The 23,188-nt window shown below is 32.5% G+C and overlaps 1 protein-coding gene across 1 annotated transcript; it reads left to right on the top strand.

Annotated features, from left to right (window-relative positions):
• Positions 1 to 19,002: 19,002 nt before the first annotated feature.
• On the top strand, positions 19,003 to 19,968 carry J4E83_009573 (uncharacterized protein; the record flags this gene model as incomplete). Its single annotated transcript, XM_049336458.1, has 1 exon — positions 19,003 to 19,968. The coding sequence occupies one exon, from the start codon at positions 19,003 to 19,005 to the stop codon at positions 19,966 to 19,968; it is 966 nt and encodes a 321-aa protein (XP_049184391.1).
• Positions 19,969 to 23,188: the final 3,220 nt, after the last annotated feature.

Raw genomic sequence — 23,188 nt, 5'->3', positions numbered from 1 at the left:
TATATATAATTTTTTTTCTTAGTTACTATTTACTTTATTTTATAGTACTATAATAATATAAAGTAAAATAAGCTACTTATAACTTTTATAATATTAATAACTTTAATAAAAAGATACTTTTTAGTGCCTTGTGCCTAATTTTACAAACTCTATTTAGTAAAAAGATATTAAAAGACGCCTAGCTTTAAAGTTATTCTAGAACTACTAGAAGATTTTAAGATTTTAATATATTTAGTATATATTACTATTAGCACTAAGGCTTCTAACTAACAACATATTGCTTTTAAGGCCTTACTATTAAAGTTAGAGAGTAGTTATAATTACTTAATTATAGACACGTAATTACTTAGCTCTTAGGTATATAGCTAGAGATTTTATTCTAACTTTCTTTTAGAGTAGATTAATTATAATATACTTAATTATCTCTAATTATTAATTATCTCTAGCTCTAATAGTTATAAGCCTAGCTACTTAATTATAGAACTAATTTCTACTACGTATTAAAGCTTACTAGAAGATAAGATTAGTTAATCTTATTTCTACTCTACTCTCTCTAAATATTCTATAATTAGAACTTCTTCTGCGTAATTACTTACTTACTACCTACCTTTCTATATCTCTGTATTAATTCTACGCTCTAACTCTATAGATATAAGTAATTATAATATAGCTATTATAGCTATAGGTATACTTCTTAAGAAGTAATCTAACTAGAATACCTAGTTTGCGCTTCTTAAGTAATACTATAATAAGAAGAGTATCTAGAAAGAGATTAATTCTAATCTTCTAGATATTAAATATATAGATACTTAGAAGCCTAAGTTCTCTAACCTTCTAGTTCTAGAGCCTATAGCTCTAGCTTCTCTCTCTATAGAGCTAACTAAGAATTAAAAGAATAAGTATAATAAAGCTATCTATAAGTATAATACTCTCTTATAAGATTATAATTATAAGACTAAGAATAGTACTACGCTTATAGTCTGCTAGAACTATAAGTTTAAGTAGTAGTTAAGAAAGAGTAAAAAGATTAATAATATTAAGACCTAGATTATATACACTATTACGCTAGATTACCTATTACTTATAACTATAAGTAATAATAGAAGAATAGTCTAGTCTCTTATAAAGACTTTTAAGACTATACTTACTTCTACTAATTAGACTACGTAATATATAGTTTGCGTAAAGTATTACACTTATCTTAAGAAGATCTAGAAAGAAACTACTAAGAAGTAGTTTAATAACTAGTTAATACTCTACTAGAAAGTAAAGATCTTTAAGCTCTTAGAGGTTAAAGAACCTCTTATAATTACTAACTTTCTTACTATAGTTAAGAAGTTTAACTCTAAGTAGGCCTACTAGTAGTTGTTATAGATTAAACCCGCAACTCTACCTAATTAGGCCTAGTCGCACTAAGTAAGAAACACTAAAGTTCTACCTGCGCAGGTCTCTTAACCTGCACGCAATCTCTTACTTAGTACTTAACTTAATATAATTATCTTAACTATTAACGTCTCTTACACTAGATTGTGTCTACTAATAGTATCTAGAATACGCGTAGAAAGTAACTACTTTAAAGAACTTAGCGCGCGTAGTATTACAAACATTATAACCTTACTAATTACAACTCTATAGCTAAGATAGCGATTGTAACCTTGCAATATATTCTCTACCTTTAGATATATTTCTATATTAGAATAGCTCTATAACTAACTAGCTATAAGGCTCTATTATATAATAGTAGAGCAGAACTTATTATGTAGGCGAATTGCTAGAATCTACGCTATTGCGCTAATTGCGGACGCTATAGGCGTGTTACGCTAGAAGTCTATTACTATAGAACGTTGCTAAGCGCTTTGTAACTCTAAGAGAGTGTTACAACGTTACGTAGAAACGCGCTTAACTATAATTAAAGCACCTTAGTAAATAGTAGATAGTTAGGCTTACTACTTTCTAATAAGTAAGTAGAAAGGTAGTAGTAAATAATTAGCTCTGCTTCTACTATATAACAACGCACTCTCTTACTCTATTACTCTCTTACTCTCTTATACCTTTAACTACTAACACTATTAAGTAATCTTTATATTATAATAACTATTATTACTTATTACGCTATTATATTTCTACTAACACTACACTTACTATGTTAGCTCTTGCTAGCCTCTCTAGACCTACGTCTAGCTACTGCGTAATAATAGGTTCTCTTCTAGTTTCTAAATTAGTATCTAATAATAATAGTCTATTCTATTATATTAGTTATTACCTCTCTAGAAAGACTAAGATAAGTAAAGGCTCTACTATAATACTCTTGCGTAGCTAAGAGTTAAGCTGTAAGTAACTTATTAAGCAATTATTACTAGTTGCTCTCTTCTTCTCTCTTACTAATATCTAAAACACTATTAGCTAAGGTCTTAATTCTAACGATCTTTCTATTGTTTGCTAAACTAAGCCTAGTTAATAAAGCACCTTTAGCTACTCTGCACTTCTAAATCTAGATAGAGATTACTCTAACATAAGTTAAACTAAGCCTATAATAATTAATCTATCTCTTATCTATAACGTTACTATTAGTAGCTATTACCTATAGTCTATTAAAGATAAACAGATAGTATACATATAACTAGAATATTTAATAATATTCTTATATATTATTATATTAGAATACGCTAAATGTATAGATAGGTATACATTGCATCTAGGCTAAGATTGCTCTTTAGAAGAAGAGACTTTATTTATTATTAATATAGATAAAGATCTTATTAATCTAGTTAATAACTAACCTACTATAGTGCGCAAGCTTGTTATTAACATAATACGCGCCTTCTCTAACACTATACCTACTCTTAAAGTAGCTAACACCTCTATTTTCTAGAAAGCGTATATCTAGCTTATAGCTTTTAATAAGTCTCTTAATAAGCGCCTTAAGAAGAGTAAGACCTAGCTATAGTAGTATATTAAAGCACTCGCAAAGGCTTGTAAGAACGTAGATAAGGTATTAACTAAGCTTAAAGATACTACTACTAATCTTAGACTTATAACTGCCTAGAGTAATAAGTTAATAAAGAAAGTAAAACGTCTTAAGCTTGCTTTAGGCAATAGCTACTCTAACTCTAACTACTAAGAGCTAGCCTAAGCCTTAGATAAGAAAGAAGAGTAATATAAGAAGTTTAAATAACTATATTATAACTTCTATAATTAGCTTAAAGCTAAGAAGAAGTAGTCTCTTTACTATTATTAATAGTAAGTAGAGACTAATAATAACTATAAGTTTGTCTGCGCTAAGAATAAGTTACTCTTAATATAGCTTATATAAGTAACTAAAGTAAATAATAAGCTTTCTACTTTTATAGAATAATAACGTTATAAGTATAATAACGTAGTTACGCGTCTATAGTCTTATAATCTACACTTCTAACCTTATACTATTTAGCGTTATAAGGCCTAGAACTAAGATAGTTGTAATACGCGCGATACGCGCAACACTTATAGTTATTACTATAATTATAACTCTTACTATTCTTACTAAGACCTGTTGCTAGAGCGTTGCGCAGACTATTATACTATATTATCTAATCTATATTCTAGCTATTACACTACTCTAGCTAACTAACTAACTAACTACTATACTTATAGTAATTATTACTAACACTCTTCTTTCTTATTATAATTATAATCGCGATTCTATTACAGAATATCTAACTCTCTTAATATAGACCTATATAGCTACGTGCTGCCTCTATATAATAGCTAGTAGTAAGTATATTAAGCTCTAGCCTCTTCTATAGTTAGCGCTACTACTACTATCTTCTTTAAGCTGCCTAACGTTAAAGTCTAGAAGAAAGATAATAATAATAAGAACTATAACAAGTAGTGTTGTATAGCTATCTAGAAGTGCAAGTCTATACTAGAACTATAATAGGTTACCTATCTATAGACGCAAGTTAATAGTTCTATATAAGTATATATTAAAGATATAAAATTTAAGAACTACATAGATATTCTAGAAGGTTTAGACTAGTACTATAGTATGTCTACCTATAAGAAGGTTATTGCTGCTTAGAATAAGCTTATAGATAGATCTTTAAAGTAGAGTAATTCTAAGAAGTTTACTAACTAGTAAGGTTATTTTATAGCTATTACTTAACTAGTTAAGTATTTAGATTAGACTATACTTCTATATATATAATAGTTTCTTTGTCTATTACTTACTTTCTCTATATTCTATAGTTTTAATAATGCTTAACATAACGCCTTTGTTAAGTTTCTTAACACTATCTACTAAGCTAACGTAACTTAGAAGTAGATTAACCTAGGTAAGTAGGTCGCTAAGAAGTTATATTCTACTACTACTAAGTTCTTACGCACGCGTTTACTAAATAACTGCAGCTACGTACGTAAGATACAAACTAGACGTAGCGTATAACATAAGGTAGTAAAGAAGTATAAGAATTAGTAGCGCAAAGCTATAGTAAAGGCTAAAGTCTATTTCTATTATAGTAAATCTAGTTACTAGGCCTACAATAAGACTAGCTGCAAAATTCTTAACTAGAACTAGATTAAGCCTAAGCTTAGTAGTATAAAGCTTACCTATATTAACGCAGAGTTTGTTAGTAATAAAGACCTAGATAAAGTTACTAATAATAAGTCTACTAAGAATAAAGCAGCAGAAAACCTAGATAAGATAGGTAAGCTAAAGAAGAATTTTTAGAGGCTTCTAATAATAGTTATATTTAGAAGCTTAACTAGCACAAAGACACTTAGTAGATCTAGAGAATAAGAGATTATTATAATTGTCTTTAAGTTACTACTACTAGAGTTCTATTCTAGAAGACCTTACCTCTTTCTACTATTTACAATTACTATATCTCTACTCTTATAGTTAAAGGTAACATTTACTCTACCTCTTAGTTACGCTTTAACTTCTATACATTCTCTAATACCTAAGAATAGAAGAAAACTACTATACTTATTAATACTAGTGCTAGCGCGTACTTTATAAACTAGAAGTAGGTAGCCTCTATAAGACTAAAGACTAGCTATACTACTACTCTAATTTATCTCTTTCTTGCTAATAGCAAAGTAGTTAACACACTAGACTAAGCTGTAGAGTTACTAATTAAATATAGTAGCTACTCTACTCTAGTTATATATTATGTTGCAGATATTAGTAACTATAACGTTATTTTAGGCATAACTTAGCTTAAAGACTATAATTCTACTATTACGTTTTTCTCTTAGAGCTTATTATTTACTTTATACTACTATACTAGTTATTATCTTAAATATAGGCGACTAGAAACTATATATAGTAATAGTAAGACGCCTCTACGCTCTAAGTTACATAGAACTACTACTCTTAGCAAGATCTATATAATTATAGCTAAGGCTACTTTTCTTATAGCTACGCGTAACTCTAATAAAGCTATATAGGTATAACTATAGAACTAGAAAAAGCTTACTAACTTTCTTAATAGCAATAATAATAACTATAACCTTAATACTTTTAAGCGTAATATTGCTCGCCTTACTACTATTACGTAAGAGAACTATAAGAAGTATATAAATAAGATAGATAGTTCTTATATAACTAAGGCTAAGATCTATAAGCTAGTTTCTCTATAGATCTATAATAAGATGCTAGACTTATTTAACCTAGTGTAAGTAGTAAAGCTTAGTCTACGCTAACCTAGCGTTAACTATAAAATTAACACAGATAGTTATATCTATAAGCCTAAGATTTATAGACTTACCTGCACTAAAATAAGAGCTATTAAGGCCTACATTAATAATATATTAGGTTATAGGTTTATACAACTATCTATGTTGCTATATACCTTGCTAGTGCTAGTAGTAAAGAAACCTAGTAGTAGTCTTTAGATCTGTATAGACTACTATTAACTTAATACTATTACAAAGAAGAATTATAATACACTACTATCTATTAAGAAGACGTTAGCGCGTATAGCTAAAGTTAAGTAGATAATAATTATTAATATTGTTGCAGCGTTTAATACTATCTGTATTAAAAAAGAAGATAAAAAGAAAACTACTTTTCTTATATAATATAGTCTCTATAAGTATATTGTTATGCTCTTTAGTCTCTACAATGCCTCTAGAACCTTCTAGACGTTTATTAATAAGATGTTATAGAAATATTTAGATAACATCTATACTACTTATATTAATAATATTCTTATTTATATCTATAGTAATAATAAAGTAGACTATAAAGCTAATGTTATTAAAGTGCTTACTAAGATCTAAGACACTAGACTTTACCTTAACTCTTCTAAGTGTAAGTTTAAGATAAAGAAGGTTAAGTACCTTAGTCTTATTCTTACTACTAAAGAAATTAAAATAGATCTAAAGAAGGTCTCTATAGTACTTAACTAGTAAGTCTCTTGCTCTATTAAAGACGTATAAGCCTTTCTTAGATTTACTAACTTCTACTAATAGTTTATTAAGAGTTTCTTCTATATTACTAAGTTATTAACTAAGCTTATACGTAAAGACAGCAATAGCAAGAACTAGTAATATTAGTTTCTCTTATTGCTAGACTCTAAAGCTATAGCTACTTTTACACGTTTTAAGAATGCCTTCTATAATACTAGAGTTCTTACTTACTTTAACTCTAACCTAGAAACGTAGCTAGAAACTAACGCGTCTAACTTTATTACTACTATAGTTTTATTATAGAAAAACACTAATAGAGTTCTTTATCTAGTTGCATTTCTTTCTTATAAGATAAATCTAGCTAAGTGTAATTACAAAATCTATAATAAAGAACTTCTTACTATTATAAATGCCTTTAAGAAATAGAGATTTAAACTATTAGGCACTAACAACTCTATTAAGGTATTGTCTAATTATTAAGCTTTTTAAACTTTTATAACTATAAAGCGTCTTAATAGGTAATAAGCCTACTAGTCTAAGTTCTTGTTAGAGTTTAATTTTGTTATTAAGTACTACTCTAGCAAGTAAGGCACGAAGCTAGACACTCTTACCTAATAGCTAGGTAACTTACCTAATACTACTAACAACTCTTATAGGCAACACTAAGTCTAGGTAATAATTAAACTAGATTAAGTTAATTCTAACGCGCGTATCTATACTATTTGCGTTACTAGAGATAGAGGTTCTTACTATATAGTATACCTTGCAAATATAGATTAACGTTATACTATTACTAAACCTATCTCTATAGTTATATAAATACTATACTAACTTAGTAAGAAGAACAGCGTTACTAAGCGTTATACTTTTCTTACTGCACTACTTAGTGTTAAACCTAAGAGAGAAGAAATTAGAGCTTTAGAGCGCTGCGCTAACTATAATAATATTATTTCTCTACTATAGTCTAGTAACGTTATAGACTTGCCTAACGTAATAGTGTCTATACTTACTTCTTTATTATACTCTTCTTCTCTATATACTATAACGTTACTTGTTACACTATTACCTATTGCACTATTATCTATTATAATATTGCCTATTATAACGTTACCTATTATACTATCTTCTATAATATTACTAACTATTATAAAGCTACTTACTACGCCTTCTATTATTATAAAGCTACCTACTACGCCTTTAATTAAATTACTTAACTAGAATACACTATTAGAATATATTAGAAAGAGATATAATAATAACGCAGTGCTGTAAGTAATTATTAAAGCTAAGAAGAATAGTCTATAACAGCTTCTATTTAAGCTTATTTATAGAGAAGAGTATCTTTAATTAAAGCTAGGCAACTACTAACTTACTAATAGTCTACTCTTTATGCGCAATAAAGTCTACGTTTCTACTAGCGTTATTTACACTTAGGTTATTAAATAAGCCTATAAGAGCGTTTATAGAGGTTATAGTAGTAAGTATAAACTCTACTTAAAGCTTATACATTAGTACTACTAGCTAAGAATAATAACTAACGTTGCGTAGTATATTCGCGCTTATCTAACTTATAAGCGTAGTAAGGTATATTATAAAAGTAAGTATAGTTTACTATATTCTCTTCTAATTCTAAATAAGTACTAGTTCTATATCTCTATAGACTTTATTACATATCTTCTACTATACAAGTATAATAGACAAACCTTTACTAATATCTTAGTTATTATTAACTACCTTACTAAGAAGAAGAAGTTTATTGCTATAGTAAGTATAACTACTAACGCTCTTATTATTGCTTTTATTAAATATGTCTAGAGAGAGAAAGGCTTTTCTAAGAAAATTATCTTAGACTATAGAGCTTAGTTTGTGTTACACTTTTAGAAGTAACTCTGTTAGTAACTTAGAGTTAAGCTAAAGTTCTTTACTACCTATTACTCTTAGACTAATAGCTAGACTAAGAACGCTAACTTCTACCTTAAGTAGTATCTTTAGTTCTACGTTAATTATAACTAAGATAACTAAGCCTTATTTCTTCTAATAGTAGAGTTTAAAGCTAATTCTAGTATTAGCTCTACTATAGGTAAGTCGCTGTTCTTTGCTATAAAGAGATATAAACTACGCAGTAGCATTAAACTACCTCTACTAATATCTATAATATTAACTATACCTGCACAATATAAATAACTAAATACTAACGCCTTTACTAATTATATAAAGGCTCTTTAGAAAGAACTTTGCGTGTTAATATAGTAGGCACAAGCTAAGTAGGCTAAGTATGCTAATAAAGGCTAACTACCTACTTCTTTCTTCTAGATAGGTAATAAGGTTATGCTAGATACCTATAATTTGCGAATATAACGCCTATTAGCTTTCTTAGACCTAAAGAACTATAGTTCTTTTACTATTATACGCGCAATTAATAACACTACCTATAAGCTAGATCTTCTACTCTAGATAAAGCGTATTTATAACGTATTTTACTCTTAGCTACTTTACCTTATTAATAATACCTCTCTCTCTAGATAAGCCTAGAACTCTAAGGTGCTAGCTAAGTTTAACCTAGAGATAGAGAATAGTATAGAGTACATAGTTAAAGCTATTAACAATTACTGCCTTAATTCTAAGCTTAAGAATTCTACCGCTCGCATCTATAAGAGTAAGAAGAACTCTAGTCTTCTCTAGTACTTAGTTTAATAGTCTAACTATTTTATTAGTTCTAATAATTCTTCTTAGAAGCTATATATAAACTTAGTAGATGCTACTAATACTATTATACGCTATTATTGCGACTATCTATATAAACCTACTATACACTAGAAGTTTAAGTTACTTATTAGTAAATAGAATATACTAGTTATGCAACTTTATACTCTTAACTGCGCTTAGATAATAGTTACCTAACACCTAGTAGTTGCAATAACATTATTAGAGTTATTCTACTAGCTATACTCTTAGTTAAACTTAGTAACTCTATTATAGTAAATTAAGGCTTAGACAATTACTAGAAGTTCTATAGCAATAATAGCTAATAAGACTAATAGTAAGACTAAGACATAAAGGTTATGCTTACTACTATTAAGAGCGCTAGCTAAGTTATACCTTTTTAAGAGACTTACTAGCGCTGTACTTATAGTAAGAACTAACGTATTAAGTTACTACTATTAGAATAGAACGCTAAAGTTACTACGTTACTAGTAACTTATACTTACCTTATAACAGATCTCTATTATATTACGCTATTATTTACGCACACATAACACCTTATTAACTATTCTACTAATTATAGCTAACATAAGCGCACGCGTAATATAATAGACACTTATAACACGCGTAATTAAAGCTATAATTAGCGTAATATAGAAATAGATATAGAAATAGAAATAATATAAGCGTTAATGTTTAGCCTATAGAAGCTTTCGCGAAGTAGGCAGAATTTATATAATAGTTTTTTCTTTATATTTTCTTTTGTTTTTTTAATTAAAGAGTAGTTTAAGTGTTAGAACTTACTCTCTTTTTAGAGAGAGGTAGTGTTATAGATTAAACCTGTAACTCTACCTAATTAGGCCTAGTCGCACTAAGCGAGGAACACTAAAGTTCTGCCTATATAGGTCTCTTAACCTATACGCAATCTCTTACTTAGTACTTAACTTAATATAATTATCTTAACTATTAACGTCTTTTATAGTAGTAATATAATTAATTATTTACTATAGCTTTTAGAAAGAACACGTTAAGCCTTAATAATCTTAGTAAGGTATTTAGTGTTATTCTCTAAAAGATATTAATTACTACTAGAAAGAGAAAAGCTAATATAATCTTTAACGTAGTTATAGATTAACTCTCTACTTCTACTAAGTTAGGTAAGAAGTAGTTAAGCTTACTACTTAAGCCTTGCCTTTATAAACCTAACGCAAAGTATAAGTAGAAGCCTATCTTATATTTCTAATTATAGACTATAATTACTAGATCTAGGCTACTAGGTATTCTACTAATAGAACTTTTAGCTTAAGATAAGTAAAAGATCTAGAAGCGCTATTATAAAGAGAAGTAGAGTAGCCTACGTAAGAAGATTAAGTAATCTAGCTAGAAGATAAGCGCTCTAGCTTCTAAGTACCTAAGTAATATAGTCTTAATAATTATTTACTTAAAGAAGCTAATTACTAAGTTTAGGCCTTCTATCTTTAGTATAGGCTTTAAGCCTTACGCGCTCTTATCTAGTATAATTCTTAATAGTAGAGCTATAGTCTACTTAGTTAATAATAAGGCTTTAATTAAGCCTAATTTCTTTGTTAAGACTAATAGAGAAATAGTTAAGGCAGGTAGCTAGATTCTTCTAGTAATTAGCATTAGAAATTGCGTACTTTGTTTTGTTCTTAGCACCTCTAAAGAACTTAGAAAGGCTAATCTTACGCTTACTAGCGTTAAGATTATCTCTAGTTTCTACACTAATATTATCTTAGAAGAGCTTTTTAGAAATAGTAGTATATAGTATATAGGCTATAATTATATAATTAGAATAGACACGCTAGAAGCGTTTGTTATTCTTATAACTCTTAAGTGTAGATTTAACCTTTTATTTATTAAATATAACTTTTCTATTTATCTTTCTAATTCTATTAGTGTAAATACTATTATCTACTCTTAAGTTCTATAACTACGCACTAGCAACGCTAATCTTTAGCACTAAAGATCTAGCTACTTAGATAAGAGAGCTCTTAAAGCTCTTATTAAAGCTGTCTAGAATATAGAGATTATAGATATATAGTGTAGTAAATATAATAATTACGCTACTATCTATATATTTTAAAGAATCTCTTATTATTCTTATAAGCTATTACTACGTCTCTTCTTTAGAGTATTATAAAATCTATTTAACTTCTCTATAAGCTATACGCTTAATAAATAGGCTCTAATTATTAAAAAGAATTATTTAGAAAAACTATATAATTATAACCTAAAGAATAAGACGCTAGACTTAGTAATAGAAGTTATTATAAGCTTTATAGCTATAGTTAAGCGCTGCTATTAGTAGAAGATTATAGAAATCTATTAGAATAATAATACTATAACACTACCTTAGAGAGAGTACTTAAGATATAAGAAATAGGCTAAAAAGAAAAGAATTGTAATTATAACGCCTCTACTATATATCTATAAGTCTAATAGCTTAGTAGAGAGAGCTAGCTAAAAGCTTATTACTAAGTTAATTAAGATGCGTATAAGCGCTAATCTTCTAGCTAGACTCTAGCTAGTAATTATAAACGCAGTAGCTTAACTCTATAGAATAAGTCTATTATAGCTTTATAGCTATTAATCTCTAGATTAGGTATTATATAAATAGTTTAGAAAGTATTTCTAATATTATTAGCTACCTAAGATTAGGCACTAGGCTGCTAATCTTTACCTAGATTAGAGTAGAATCTATACTTATAGCTATTAAGCGTATCTACTTAATAGTAATTACGTAGCTAGAAAGCACTATTAAGACTTTAAAGTTAAGCCTTATAGCTATATAAAATATCTTATTAGCTATTAAGCTTTTAATATATATTATATATAGATACTAGTAATTAATTAGGTAATTATAACTTACAACGTTACCTTTAATAAGTAGAAGTTCTATTAAAGCAAATATAAAGAGAAGCTAACTAGAGATTAAGCACTTAAGTAGGTTAAAATACTTAATAATAGTAAGCTTATTAATTCTTTAGAGAAATTTAATATTCTTTCTATTAATTAAATAGTAAGTATAGTAGAGCTATTAACTACTAAGCAAGATCTTAGAAGTAACGTAGACTATAATTAAAGTAATAAGGTTAGCCTACCTATTAAATATAATTAAGGCTCTATTAATTTAATAAAGATAGAGTATAAGGCTAGTGTTCTATTAGAAATTTCTAATAATTAATAGCTTTCTACTAGGCTTACTACTCTAGAACCTACGCCTAAGCGTAAGATTTTAGAGATAGATAATTAAAGTAATTATAAAGTTTCTAATAGTTAAAGAGTAGTGTATACGCCTAAGAGAGCTAACCTATTAGAGTCTAGAGGTAAAGAGCTTTCTATATATAGATTAGAAGATCTAACTCTATCTATTAAGCCTATTATAATAGACTCTAGTTCTATAGAAATAGATAAGAGACTAGCTTAACTAGAGTAAGCGCTAAAGAGACTAAGAGGTAGGCTATCTAAATTAGTAGCTTTCTCTTAATAATTAATATAGCTATAGAATTAGCTAGTAGCTAAATTCTCTAGAATGCGCTATAGTAGAAAAGTTATAGGTAAAGAGTCTAAGCGCTTTCTTTCTATAAATATATATTAACTATTAAGACACTCTAAGAGTAAGAGTAAGTAGCCTACTTAGTCTAGTAATTAACTAGAGAGTAATAGCGTAAGTAGCGTAAATGCAGTAATTATAGGCTTAGTTAATAAGTAAGCCTAGATTAACTTTTATAAAACCTACCTCTCTAGTTTTTAAGAAGACTAGAATAATTAAGCTAGCTATAAGACTATAAACTCTATTATTATAGCTACTGCGCTTAGTAAGTATAAGCTAAAGGCTACTTACTAACACTATAATAATCTCTAAGAGCTGCCTAGATTATAGAAATAACTAATCTAGTATTCTATGCGTATACTTTTTAAAGATACCTCTAAGAGAGAGATTAATTAGCTAAGTAAGAAGAGAACCTAGACTAAAATCTATAGATTATAAGCCTAAGATTAGCTACTTCTATTAAAATAGGTGTAGACTTATAAGTATAATTAGAATAGCTATCTTTTTAAATATAAAGCTTAAATTATAGTTTATAGTAATCTCTAGAAGAAGAACTTAATTAACTCTACTTATATAGTAATACTTACTATAAAGTTCTTCTACGCTATAATAGTAATTACTACTTAGAGTAATCTAGAGATTAAATAGTTTAATATTATAGAAGTGTTTCTTAACGTAAAGATTATAGTAGAGAACCTAGTAATCTATAAGATACTAGATAGCTTTAGAAAGCTAGAACTATGCGTGTAACTTAACTACGCGCTCTATAGATTATAAAACTCTCTACTATTATAGTATAAAAAGTTCTTAGAAACGCTAAGAGCTATTAGTATAATAGCTTCTTAAGAAGAGCTCTATCTCTTCTTTAATTAAAAATATAAGATTCTTATTCTCTTCTATATTAATAATATTCTATTACTTTATTATAAGAATATAAAGTAATAAGTAATAGCTATATAGGCTAAGATCTCTAGTAAGTATAAGATCTAAGATTAGAGAGATATAGAATAGTTTCTAGGTATTTGTGTAATTAGAGACTAATATCTAAAGATAATTATACTTATTTATAATACGTATATAGATAAGATACTTAAGAAGTTTAAGCTTAGAGATAGATCTTTTTCTCTAATGCCTTTGCTATTAGAGAAGCTAATTAAGAATACTAGAGAAGTAACTAAGCCTAAGATTAAGAGATACTAGAAAATAGTTAGCTCTATACTTTATATAGTAATTATACTCTAACTAGATATAGCGTATTCTACCTTAAAGCTCTTACACTTTCTTATAAACCTAAGTAATAAGTATAAGAAAGCTATAGAGTAAGTTATTATATATCTTTACTACACTTATTTTAATATAATCTAGTATAGTAACTATAATAGGCCTAATCTAATAATTACTAGAGACGTATTCTTTGCTAATAACCTAGAGACCTACTTATTATCTTATAGATATATTACTATATTATATAGAAGCGTAATCTTCTAAAAAGCTATAAAGTAAAGTATAGTTACTATCTTTACTATAGAAGTAGAGCTACTTATACTTAAGTACACTACTAAGAAAGCTATAGCGCTTAGGCGCTTTCTTAAGAAGCTAGCGCTTAATCTTAAAGAACTCTAGACTATCTAGTGTAATAATTAGTAGATAATTAGGCTAGTTATTAGAAAGAATAAGTATATTAATACTTAGCTTAGGTATATTAATATCTAGAATATATAGCTATAGTAGAAATATACTAAAGAATTATTTAAGGTTAAGTATTTAGAAACTATAATTATGCCTATAGATAGATTAACTAAATTACTTACCTAATAATAGTTTAAGAAGTTTAAATAGCTACTTAACTTATAAGATTTATAATATTTAATTTTTAAGAAGTAGATAGAGTAGAGAGATCTTTATTTAGACTACTACTACAAAAATTAATTATATCTAAGCTAGATCTTAGTTACTCTAACTAGCGCCTAGTTATAGAGAAGTAATTACTAATAATTAACGTAAGTACAAAGTAGATAAATTACTAAACTTTTCTGCTAGACTAACCTATATAGCTATCTACTTACTAACTACTATAGCGCTAATTTCTCTAATTATAACTTTTATAGTTACTCTTATTAAAGGCTAGCTTACTATTCTAGCTATCTTTAAAGTTCTTAACCTAAGCTTATAGATAAGTAGTCTTAGTAGCTTAAGTCTATATACAAATCTTAAGCTATATCTAATTATACTTAGTACGTAGTAGCGCCTTAGCGTGCTTAGCCTTAGCTAGCTAACGCTAAGTATAGTAATAGAACCTATTACTTATAATACTTAATATAAAGCTATTAGACTAGTAACTGTATAGCTAGAGATTATAATAATAAGAATAATTATTACGTAGCTAAGACTAATAATTACGCTGCTAAGACTAGTAGTTATACTACTAAGACTAATAATAACTATACTAATTCTGCTGCTAATTCTATAGTAGCTAATTTCTAAATTAAGAAGCCTATAGCTAGAAAGTTAGTAGTAGTAGCTACTAGAATAAGCTTTAATAATAATAGCCTAAGTGTTATAGTGTTAGATTAAAGGCTATAGGTAGATAACTCTAAGCAGAAATTATAGATAGAGGTATCTAACTACTATTTATATTAATCTCTTTTATTCTCTTACTTAGTATTATAAACTTACTATAAGTACTACATTAATTAGAGTCTTAAGAAGTTATAGGTAGAGTACTCTTTAAGCTCTTCTTATCTAAGAACTTAGAAGTTCTACCTAATAATTTAGCTAGAGTCTTAGAACTACTCTTAGCTTCTTTCTTCTACTTTTTATAAGTATAGAGATCTTAGTAGAGCTACTTATAATACTTAATAGCGTTCTTAGAGCTCTAGCGCTATTATTAAGTTAGTAAAAGATTAAAAGAACTAAAGAGAAGAGAATTATAAACTTACTTTAGAACTATAGTAATCTACTAAGCTTATAAAGTAATTATATAGATTTTAATTAGTAGTATAGTAGTTATAAGAGTTATAGAATAAATAATATATAACCTAATAGAGTTACTTAAAATAATTAGCCTTCTAAATATTATTAAGAAGCTGCTAATAAATATAATGCTTATACTTAGAAACTTAAGAAGCGTTGTAGTTAGGTAATACTCTAACTTACTTGCGCTAATAACTAGTATACATTAGATATAGATAATTTAGAAAAGTTTTAGGCGTAGAAGTCTTACTCTTAGACTTCTTATAAGAGTAACTATAACTATAACTATTACTTAGAGACGCTTACTTCTCTTAATCTTAAGCGCCTTAGTTCTTAATATAGTTAGATCGCTAAAGGCCTAAATCTTAAGTCTAGAAAGTATTATTAGTAATAAAGATGCTACTCTTAGAAATAGGCTTAATAGTCTCTTAGACGTTCTAGTTATTAAGGTTATTAAACTAAGAGGCTTTATAATCTAAGTAGATATGCTTAGCGTATAACTCTAATTACTTATAATTTTTATAGAGGTTATTATTACTAAAACTACTAGTTACCTTAAAGCTCTAATCTAGTTAATTATTAGAATTTATAAAGCTCTAAGATAGTTAAGTGTTAGAAGTCTAAGTACCTTATATAAAGCTACTAGAGAACAAGCTATTAGCTACTATTATTCTAGAAGAGAAAGATAGAATTTAAGTAGTAGCGTCTTTAAGTTAAGCGTAGTAGAGAGGTTAAGCGCTTAACTATAGAGCGCTATTAAGTAGAGCACTATTACGCTAAGCGCTATTACGCTAAGTGCTAGCTTACGCATTATAATTACTACTACTAGAGGTATTATAATTAGAGCGTAGAATACTGTTATAGTAGAAGCTAGAGCGCTAGCGCTTGCAGCTAGAGTTAGAGTTAGAAGTTAGGTTATTAGACTAAATTATAATAGTTAGCTATTAATTTAGATATAAGAGTAAGAACTTACTATAGTAATAGAAAGAATAGAAGAGTAAGTAGAGTAGAGAAGTAAGTAAAGTAGAGAATTAAGCGTAGAGCTTAAGAGCGCTAAGGCTTAAGAGCTAAGAATCTTAAGTAGAAGAGTTAATTAGATAGATAGCTTATTAGCTTATTAGCTTAAGCGTCTTAATAATATAGAAGTAGATAATTATAGTAGAGAAGAGAAGAATTAGAGAACTTATTATTATAAAGTCTCTAATTCTAGCCTAAGCGCGTATCTACGTAGAAAGCTAGCGTAGCTTATTAAGCTATTAATTACGCTATAAACCTTACCTAGAAGAGATTAGAAGCCTAGATCTTGCTATTAGAATCTTCTCTTACTAGTTAGATACTTAGATTTCTATAGCTATTAGCTGTATTCTAGACTATTATAAGGTAATTTCTAAACTAATAGAGTTAATTTCTAGGCTATTAGGCCTTATTTAAATAAGCAAGAGCTTACTACTATTAGTGTTAAGTATAATTAAACGCTTAGTTAGGCTGCGATCTACTACTACGCTCTAGATTCTTAAGCCTAGACTCTGCTAGAGTATACTAATTATAGTAGATTTAATAGAATTAGTTTTAGTAGAGTAGATTAATACTCTTACTACTCTAGAGAGTATGTTAAAGTTAGAGAGTAGTTATAATTACTTAATTATAGATACGTAATTGCTTAGCTCTTAAGTATATAGCTAGAGATTTTATTCTAACTTTCTTTTAGAGTAGATTAATTATAATATACTTAATTATCTCTAATTATTAATTGTCTCTAGCTCTAATACTTACTAAGAAGAGAAACTTTATATTAAGTAATACTTATATTATTAACGTCTTACTATATTTAATCTTTAGCTATTAACATAATATAACTTAAGTAGCTAAGAAAGATAACTACTCTTTTAGTTCTTAAGAGTAACTATAATAGTAGAACACTAATATAGCTACTATCTATTTAATAGTATTATTACACTAAAGGTAGATCTTAAATACTTTATCTTCTTTAGTTTATTTATTATTACTCTAGCTAAGAATTCTAATAAACGCCTTACGCTAGTATATAATAGCTACCTTTATCTTTATAGATAGAGCTATCTATAGCCTAATCTTATATATAAAGTTATAAGTATAGATAGTGTAGATAATTAATAGATTACTTTAGGCAGAAAAAGTAACACTAGTAATATAATAACTATTCTATTACTTCTTTTAGAGTAGGTATAGTTTATAAAAGAACTTTTATATATTACTAGTAAGTTACTTAAAGGCTTAGCTATAATAGAGAACTATAGAAGGTTTTAGTCTAGGTCTACGTATTAGAAGCCTTTGCAGCAGCAGTATAATAATCTTAATAGTATTAATAGTATTAATAGTAGTAATAGTCTTAGTAGTCTTAGAACGTAATATAAGACGTGTAAGATAGGCCTTAAGAGCTTTAATAATAGCCTTTATAATAGCCTTAATAATAGTTTATATAATAATTACTAGAATAGCCTAACTAAGAGCTTTCTTTTTAGTAGTAGTTTTAGAGTAGTCTATAGAAGATTTAATAAGTAACGTAGTATAAGAATATAATTAATAAAGGTAATACAACTAGTAATAAGATTAGCTTTAGACTTACTAACGCTAGAAGAACTTATAAAAGAGTAGTAACGTAGTTAAGAGCTTATTTAGTGTACTAGTGTAGCTTTTAGTATTAGATTTAAGCTACTATTTACGTCTTTAATAAGTCTTTAGATCTCTAATTTTACTATAAACTATAAAATAAGAATAGAAGTAGAGAATAGAGAGTATATATATAGAAGCATAATTTTGTAAGCTAAGATTTTAGTATTTTATTACTTTATAATTTATAGCTTAGTTAGTTATAAGCTATTAAGAATATATAATTATATTATAATTCTCTCTACTATAGTATAGATAGACGTTAGTATTTATAGAATAGTTACCTTACTACTCTAAATTTTAAAAGCTTTAACTACACTAAAGGTAGCAGCGCTAAGAATCTAAGCCTTAGTCTACTTAACGCCTATACCTCTAAACGTAGAATTTTAACCTTTTTAGAAATACGTTTTTTTGTGTACTAGTAATAGACTTTACTTTTTTTAGACTAGTTTGCGCTATAGAATTAGTTTGCTAATAAATAAAAAAGATACTTTTATAAATAAAAGAAATTATAAGTATAATACACTGTGTACACGCGTAACCTACGGAAGTTGCACACTAGGTAAATGTTTACCATGCGAGGACCGTTGTCTTGCTCTTTGTTAACCACCGACGGGTTGACCAGCGCCAAAAGCTACACACTTTCGCAATCGCATCCGCATCCCGACGTTTTCATCATACACTCGTAGACACACACACACATATACACAATGACAGACCTCGAAGCAGCACAGTCTGCTTACGAACAAGTCTGGGCGTCTTCAGACTACACCAATGTCCTGAACGCCAGATACATCTTGGCAACAGCCATGCCGGCTGCAACGCAGCCGTGGAGAGAGTTCCTCCGAAGATGCGATCAACTGCTAGAGAATGTCGATCCGAATACTAGATGGGACCTCGCGGGAAAGCTGCTAGGCAAGAAGAATGGAAAGTTGTTCGGGGATGTCAAGCCAGCATGGATAGAACCTCTTCCTCCCTATCTTTGGACAAGCGGCATCGGACTATGCACGTCCTTTGCGATCGCAACAAACGAGCATGCGAGCATCGATGCCGCTTACATCGAATATCCCGCAGCACATCGCATAGCAAGCAAGTCCGATGAATCCCAATCGGCCGTTGTCATCGATTCTGGTCCCGGCTATGCGTTTGAGCTGGCGGAAGGGGAGTCCATCAGCAATTGGGAGAATCGCTCCGGAAACGTCTGGTGGAGGAACGGCGGTAAGATGATCGAGCCTGTCAACATAGCGACAGCCGAAGAGGCCATGAAGCTGTGTTTGGATCAGCTATGGAAAAAATGCCGATGCCTCTTGGTTCTTCACCGAGGCCCTGTAGTAGATGCCTGCGGCACTTGGGGAGCTATGACAATGTTTTCTGGGTTTCACCGAGCTTTCAGACTTCAGGAACCCGCTCGAGACGGAGTTGTCTCGATAAGATACATTGTCTTTAGTAAAGGCACTCTGGAAGATCTGGACGACTGCATGGCTATCCTTACTGACTGGATGATGCTGCGTCGTCCTCTTATGGAAGAAACAGCGAAGCGTCTCTTGTCTGAGATGCTAGAACTGTTTTCAGATGCATCAGACATTTGGGGTAGTCCCAGAGTGTCTATTGCGGAGAGGGTGACTGACGACGGAAAAGCGCATCGAAGTTGGCCTGATGCGAAATTCGAGGAGTAGTGAATCAAGCGCGTTTGAGGAGATTGGTGGGTTACCTTCATGTAGATCTTTGTGGGTACGTTGAGGACGTATAGCTAGCAGGTTCTTTTTGTCACAACGCCGTTATACGCTCGATGCACCACCTTTCGCAAGTTCATGGAGTGCATCGAGAGGTTGAGATGGTCTGTCGTCTGATGTCGCCCGAGGCCCGCCCGTGAGACGCGGCTATGCCGTGCCGACGCCAAGCACAACACGGCCGACGCCGCAGCCAACTTGCCCGCCCTCGCCATGCCCAAGAGCACCGACACAGCTCTCCTCCTTCCCACTGCGGCGACCAAACACGCGCACTTCCCAGATTCGCTCAATTCAGTAGCCACAGCCCCATCACGCAGGCCCATCGAATGTCCACAGCAACACGATGACGCCATATGTCTTCCGCTCACGGCACCACCGACGTTGCATCGGCCATCAACAACTATCGAGCACCGCGAACGCGCAGGCATGGTCCTAACGTCTCTCGCTGACCTTATGGCTGTCCGATGTCCTCTGGCGACAACACGCGTCAGAGGAACTTGGTCGTCTCTCTCCACAGTCGACGTCATCACCGTCCTCCGGTACCTCCGCGCTCGGCTGCATGCTGAAGCGCGTGCGCAAAGCTCATCTGTGCTGAAAGCGCATGTCATGCGCATCGACAATGCTGCGCCTCATAGAACAGCTACATTCAACTTCCGCAGAACCGTAGAGTTGTTTGCCCATCCAGTGTCGACACCAAGGGGTGCTTCCGTTATCGAACTAGTGCACCCCAGCCGTGAACTCGAACCCGCCTAGGCCCCGAGAAGGACGACATCAAGTTCATGTCGACCAAGAAGCTTCTTTGCACCACTATTGCAACATCAATGCTGAGGCCACGCTCCAGTGGCGCGGACGCGACGATGTCACGATTACGATGTTCGTCTCGGGATGAAACGGCAAGACTCCATCCCCATACTCGAGGGCGACATAATTCCATCGGGCTGATGCAGTGCCGGGCGTATCACCATGCCAGAATACCACCACAGGTCTGTTCAGCGAATGTCCAGTACCTCGAGATCATGCAGGTCAACCCCGTAGACGTCGACAATGAGGTCTCTGCCGCACCTGGCAGACCGTAGTCTCTTACCACTGGTGGAAGATCAACGTACCGTCAGATCGAACGTTGCATGTGATGCTTCTCCCGTACAACCTCTGGACACTTAGGTTCCCTCTGCCTACCACCACTGACGCAAATTTGTCCGGGGCCAGAACACTGATCAGACCACCGAGGGAGTGTACCACAACAGCGAAGGCATGCCAAACCATTACGCTACGGCAAACTCTACTGAGCGTCAGCGTCAGCCTTGGACGTAGTGTATGCCCTTTTGAAAGATATCGCCCTACCGCCTCAAGCACGCGGTCCTTGGTGTCACATTCTGCCCAACTGCAGCCGCGTTCTGGCAGCTTTGCCATCACGAATGCGCCCCTCGAACTACGATCGAATTTCGTTTTAGCCATGGTCGCCTTTGACCCAGGCCGCGGTCTGATCCATAAGCTCGAAAATCCCTCAGTGGCGGCTTCGGAGGTCAAGCGCGCTGGCTGTACCAGCTACACATGCTTCTCACACCTCTGACGCCGCCGTAATTGGTCTCAATCACTGGCGGACTGCTATAGTGCGGCGCGTGCGTCGTGCCCCCGTTCCGGTTAGTCTTTTCTCTTGACTCGGATCCTTCACTTGGTTGACGTGTGTCCTTAAGTATGCTGCCCCAACGAGAACGAACCGACATCCTCTACCATCTCCGCTACGTCACCTGATGGATATCCGCTGCAAACCTATAAGATCTCCGCTGTCGTCCCTGACGCCAACAGCGTTGGTTATACTTGAGCTGCGCAACACGATGACTTGGTCAGAAAACCTACAGCACAGAACAGGACGCGTCACATCGCCCATGTAAGTCTGTCGGTACGCGTGCCAGCCTCAAATACTACATAAACGAGCAATTCCGGGTGGTTGGTAAAGGCGAGGTGACTTGGAAGGTTGTTCTCCTGCGCACTTGGCGGCTTCACCCACCCAACGCCTGTCTTCCCGGGCAGAAGTAGAAAGCACCTATTCGTTATACTGTGCATTTCCTTGCATCACCCGTCCACGCACTGGCATCCCGAATCCTCTCGCTCCAGCTGCCTTCGGCACACTGCCATTCACATGGGTGTCGAAATCTACAATCACCTGTAGCGATGCAGTCTTTCTCTCTCTCATCTAGCACACCGTCTCGGCCTTTTGTCCAAAAGTAGCCATTGCGTTCGCATCATCAACCTGAGGGAACACTATTGAGAGCGAGCGTAGAAGCCTATGGACGTTAGCCAGACCCGACAGCGCGACCTCTTGTTAAGAGTACTCGGAGACTGGTCATTTTGACTTTTGTCTCTGCGGCTAGCAACGAGCAAAATTATGAGGGTGTTATCTAAAGGACACGCGGTCAAGAGGGAGGGGACGGTTTCAAGGTCCGGATCACTCTTGCCCACTCGCCAGTCGATTGTAGTATCGAAACCAAGACATATTCCAACTCAGCGCAACCGAGCCACCTGATCGAGGTCACTAGGACGCGTTTGCTAAATGCACTATTTCTTCGTCCACAGTTCGCCAGTTCTTTGACCGCTGTTTGCACAAGTCTTTCCTCTGCTCTTCGAACTCCCAATGCTGGGATGTCTCTTCTCCGCACTCGGTGTTTGCCCCGCGCTCACCCTGATGCTTTCAATCGGTCACATTGCACCACGCAAAAGAGCAAGCTAACGTCGGTGTTGCAGTAGATAGGATAGCCAACATCCCCAGCGACACTGTTCCGCAGCGCTCTAGACCTTGTCGTTTGCCTGAGATTTCGACAACCTTTACAGAATGGACCAATGCTCATCGCCGAACCTGGCCTTTTTCCTGGCCTGAATAAGTGGAGCGGTCGACGTAATCATAGGTCAGACACCACATCCTGATATATCACCTTCGGTGCGGACCAATGCCATCGTCAAAGGCCGCCATGTCTACGTACCTGCGCGCCGGCGACCGCGAAACTCCGCTCTGAGCACGATGCTCGCCTCAGCAAAGTCTGTCCCTCGAAGACATCATGCGATGCCCTAAGGACTCCATGATGGGGCTTGACAGGCGTCGGTAGTCGTGCTCGATGCGAATAGGGACTTCATGACTTCGCAATAGTCCCAACTTTCTGCTTTGCAGCTT

Source organism: Alternaria metachromatica (assembly GCF_023757995.1).
Source record: "Alternaria metachromatica strain BMP 0045 chromosome Unknown scaffold_34, whole genome shotgun sequence".
NCBI classification, from domain to species: Eukaryota; Fungi; Ascomycota; class Dothideomycetes; order Pleosporales; family Pleosporaceae; genus Alternaria; species Alternaria metachromatica.
The sequence above is the reverse complement of the archived record's forward strand: the minus strand, read 5'-3'. Positions and strand labels throughout refer to the sequence as shown.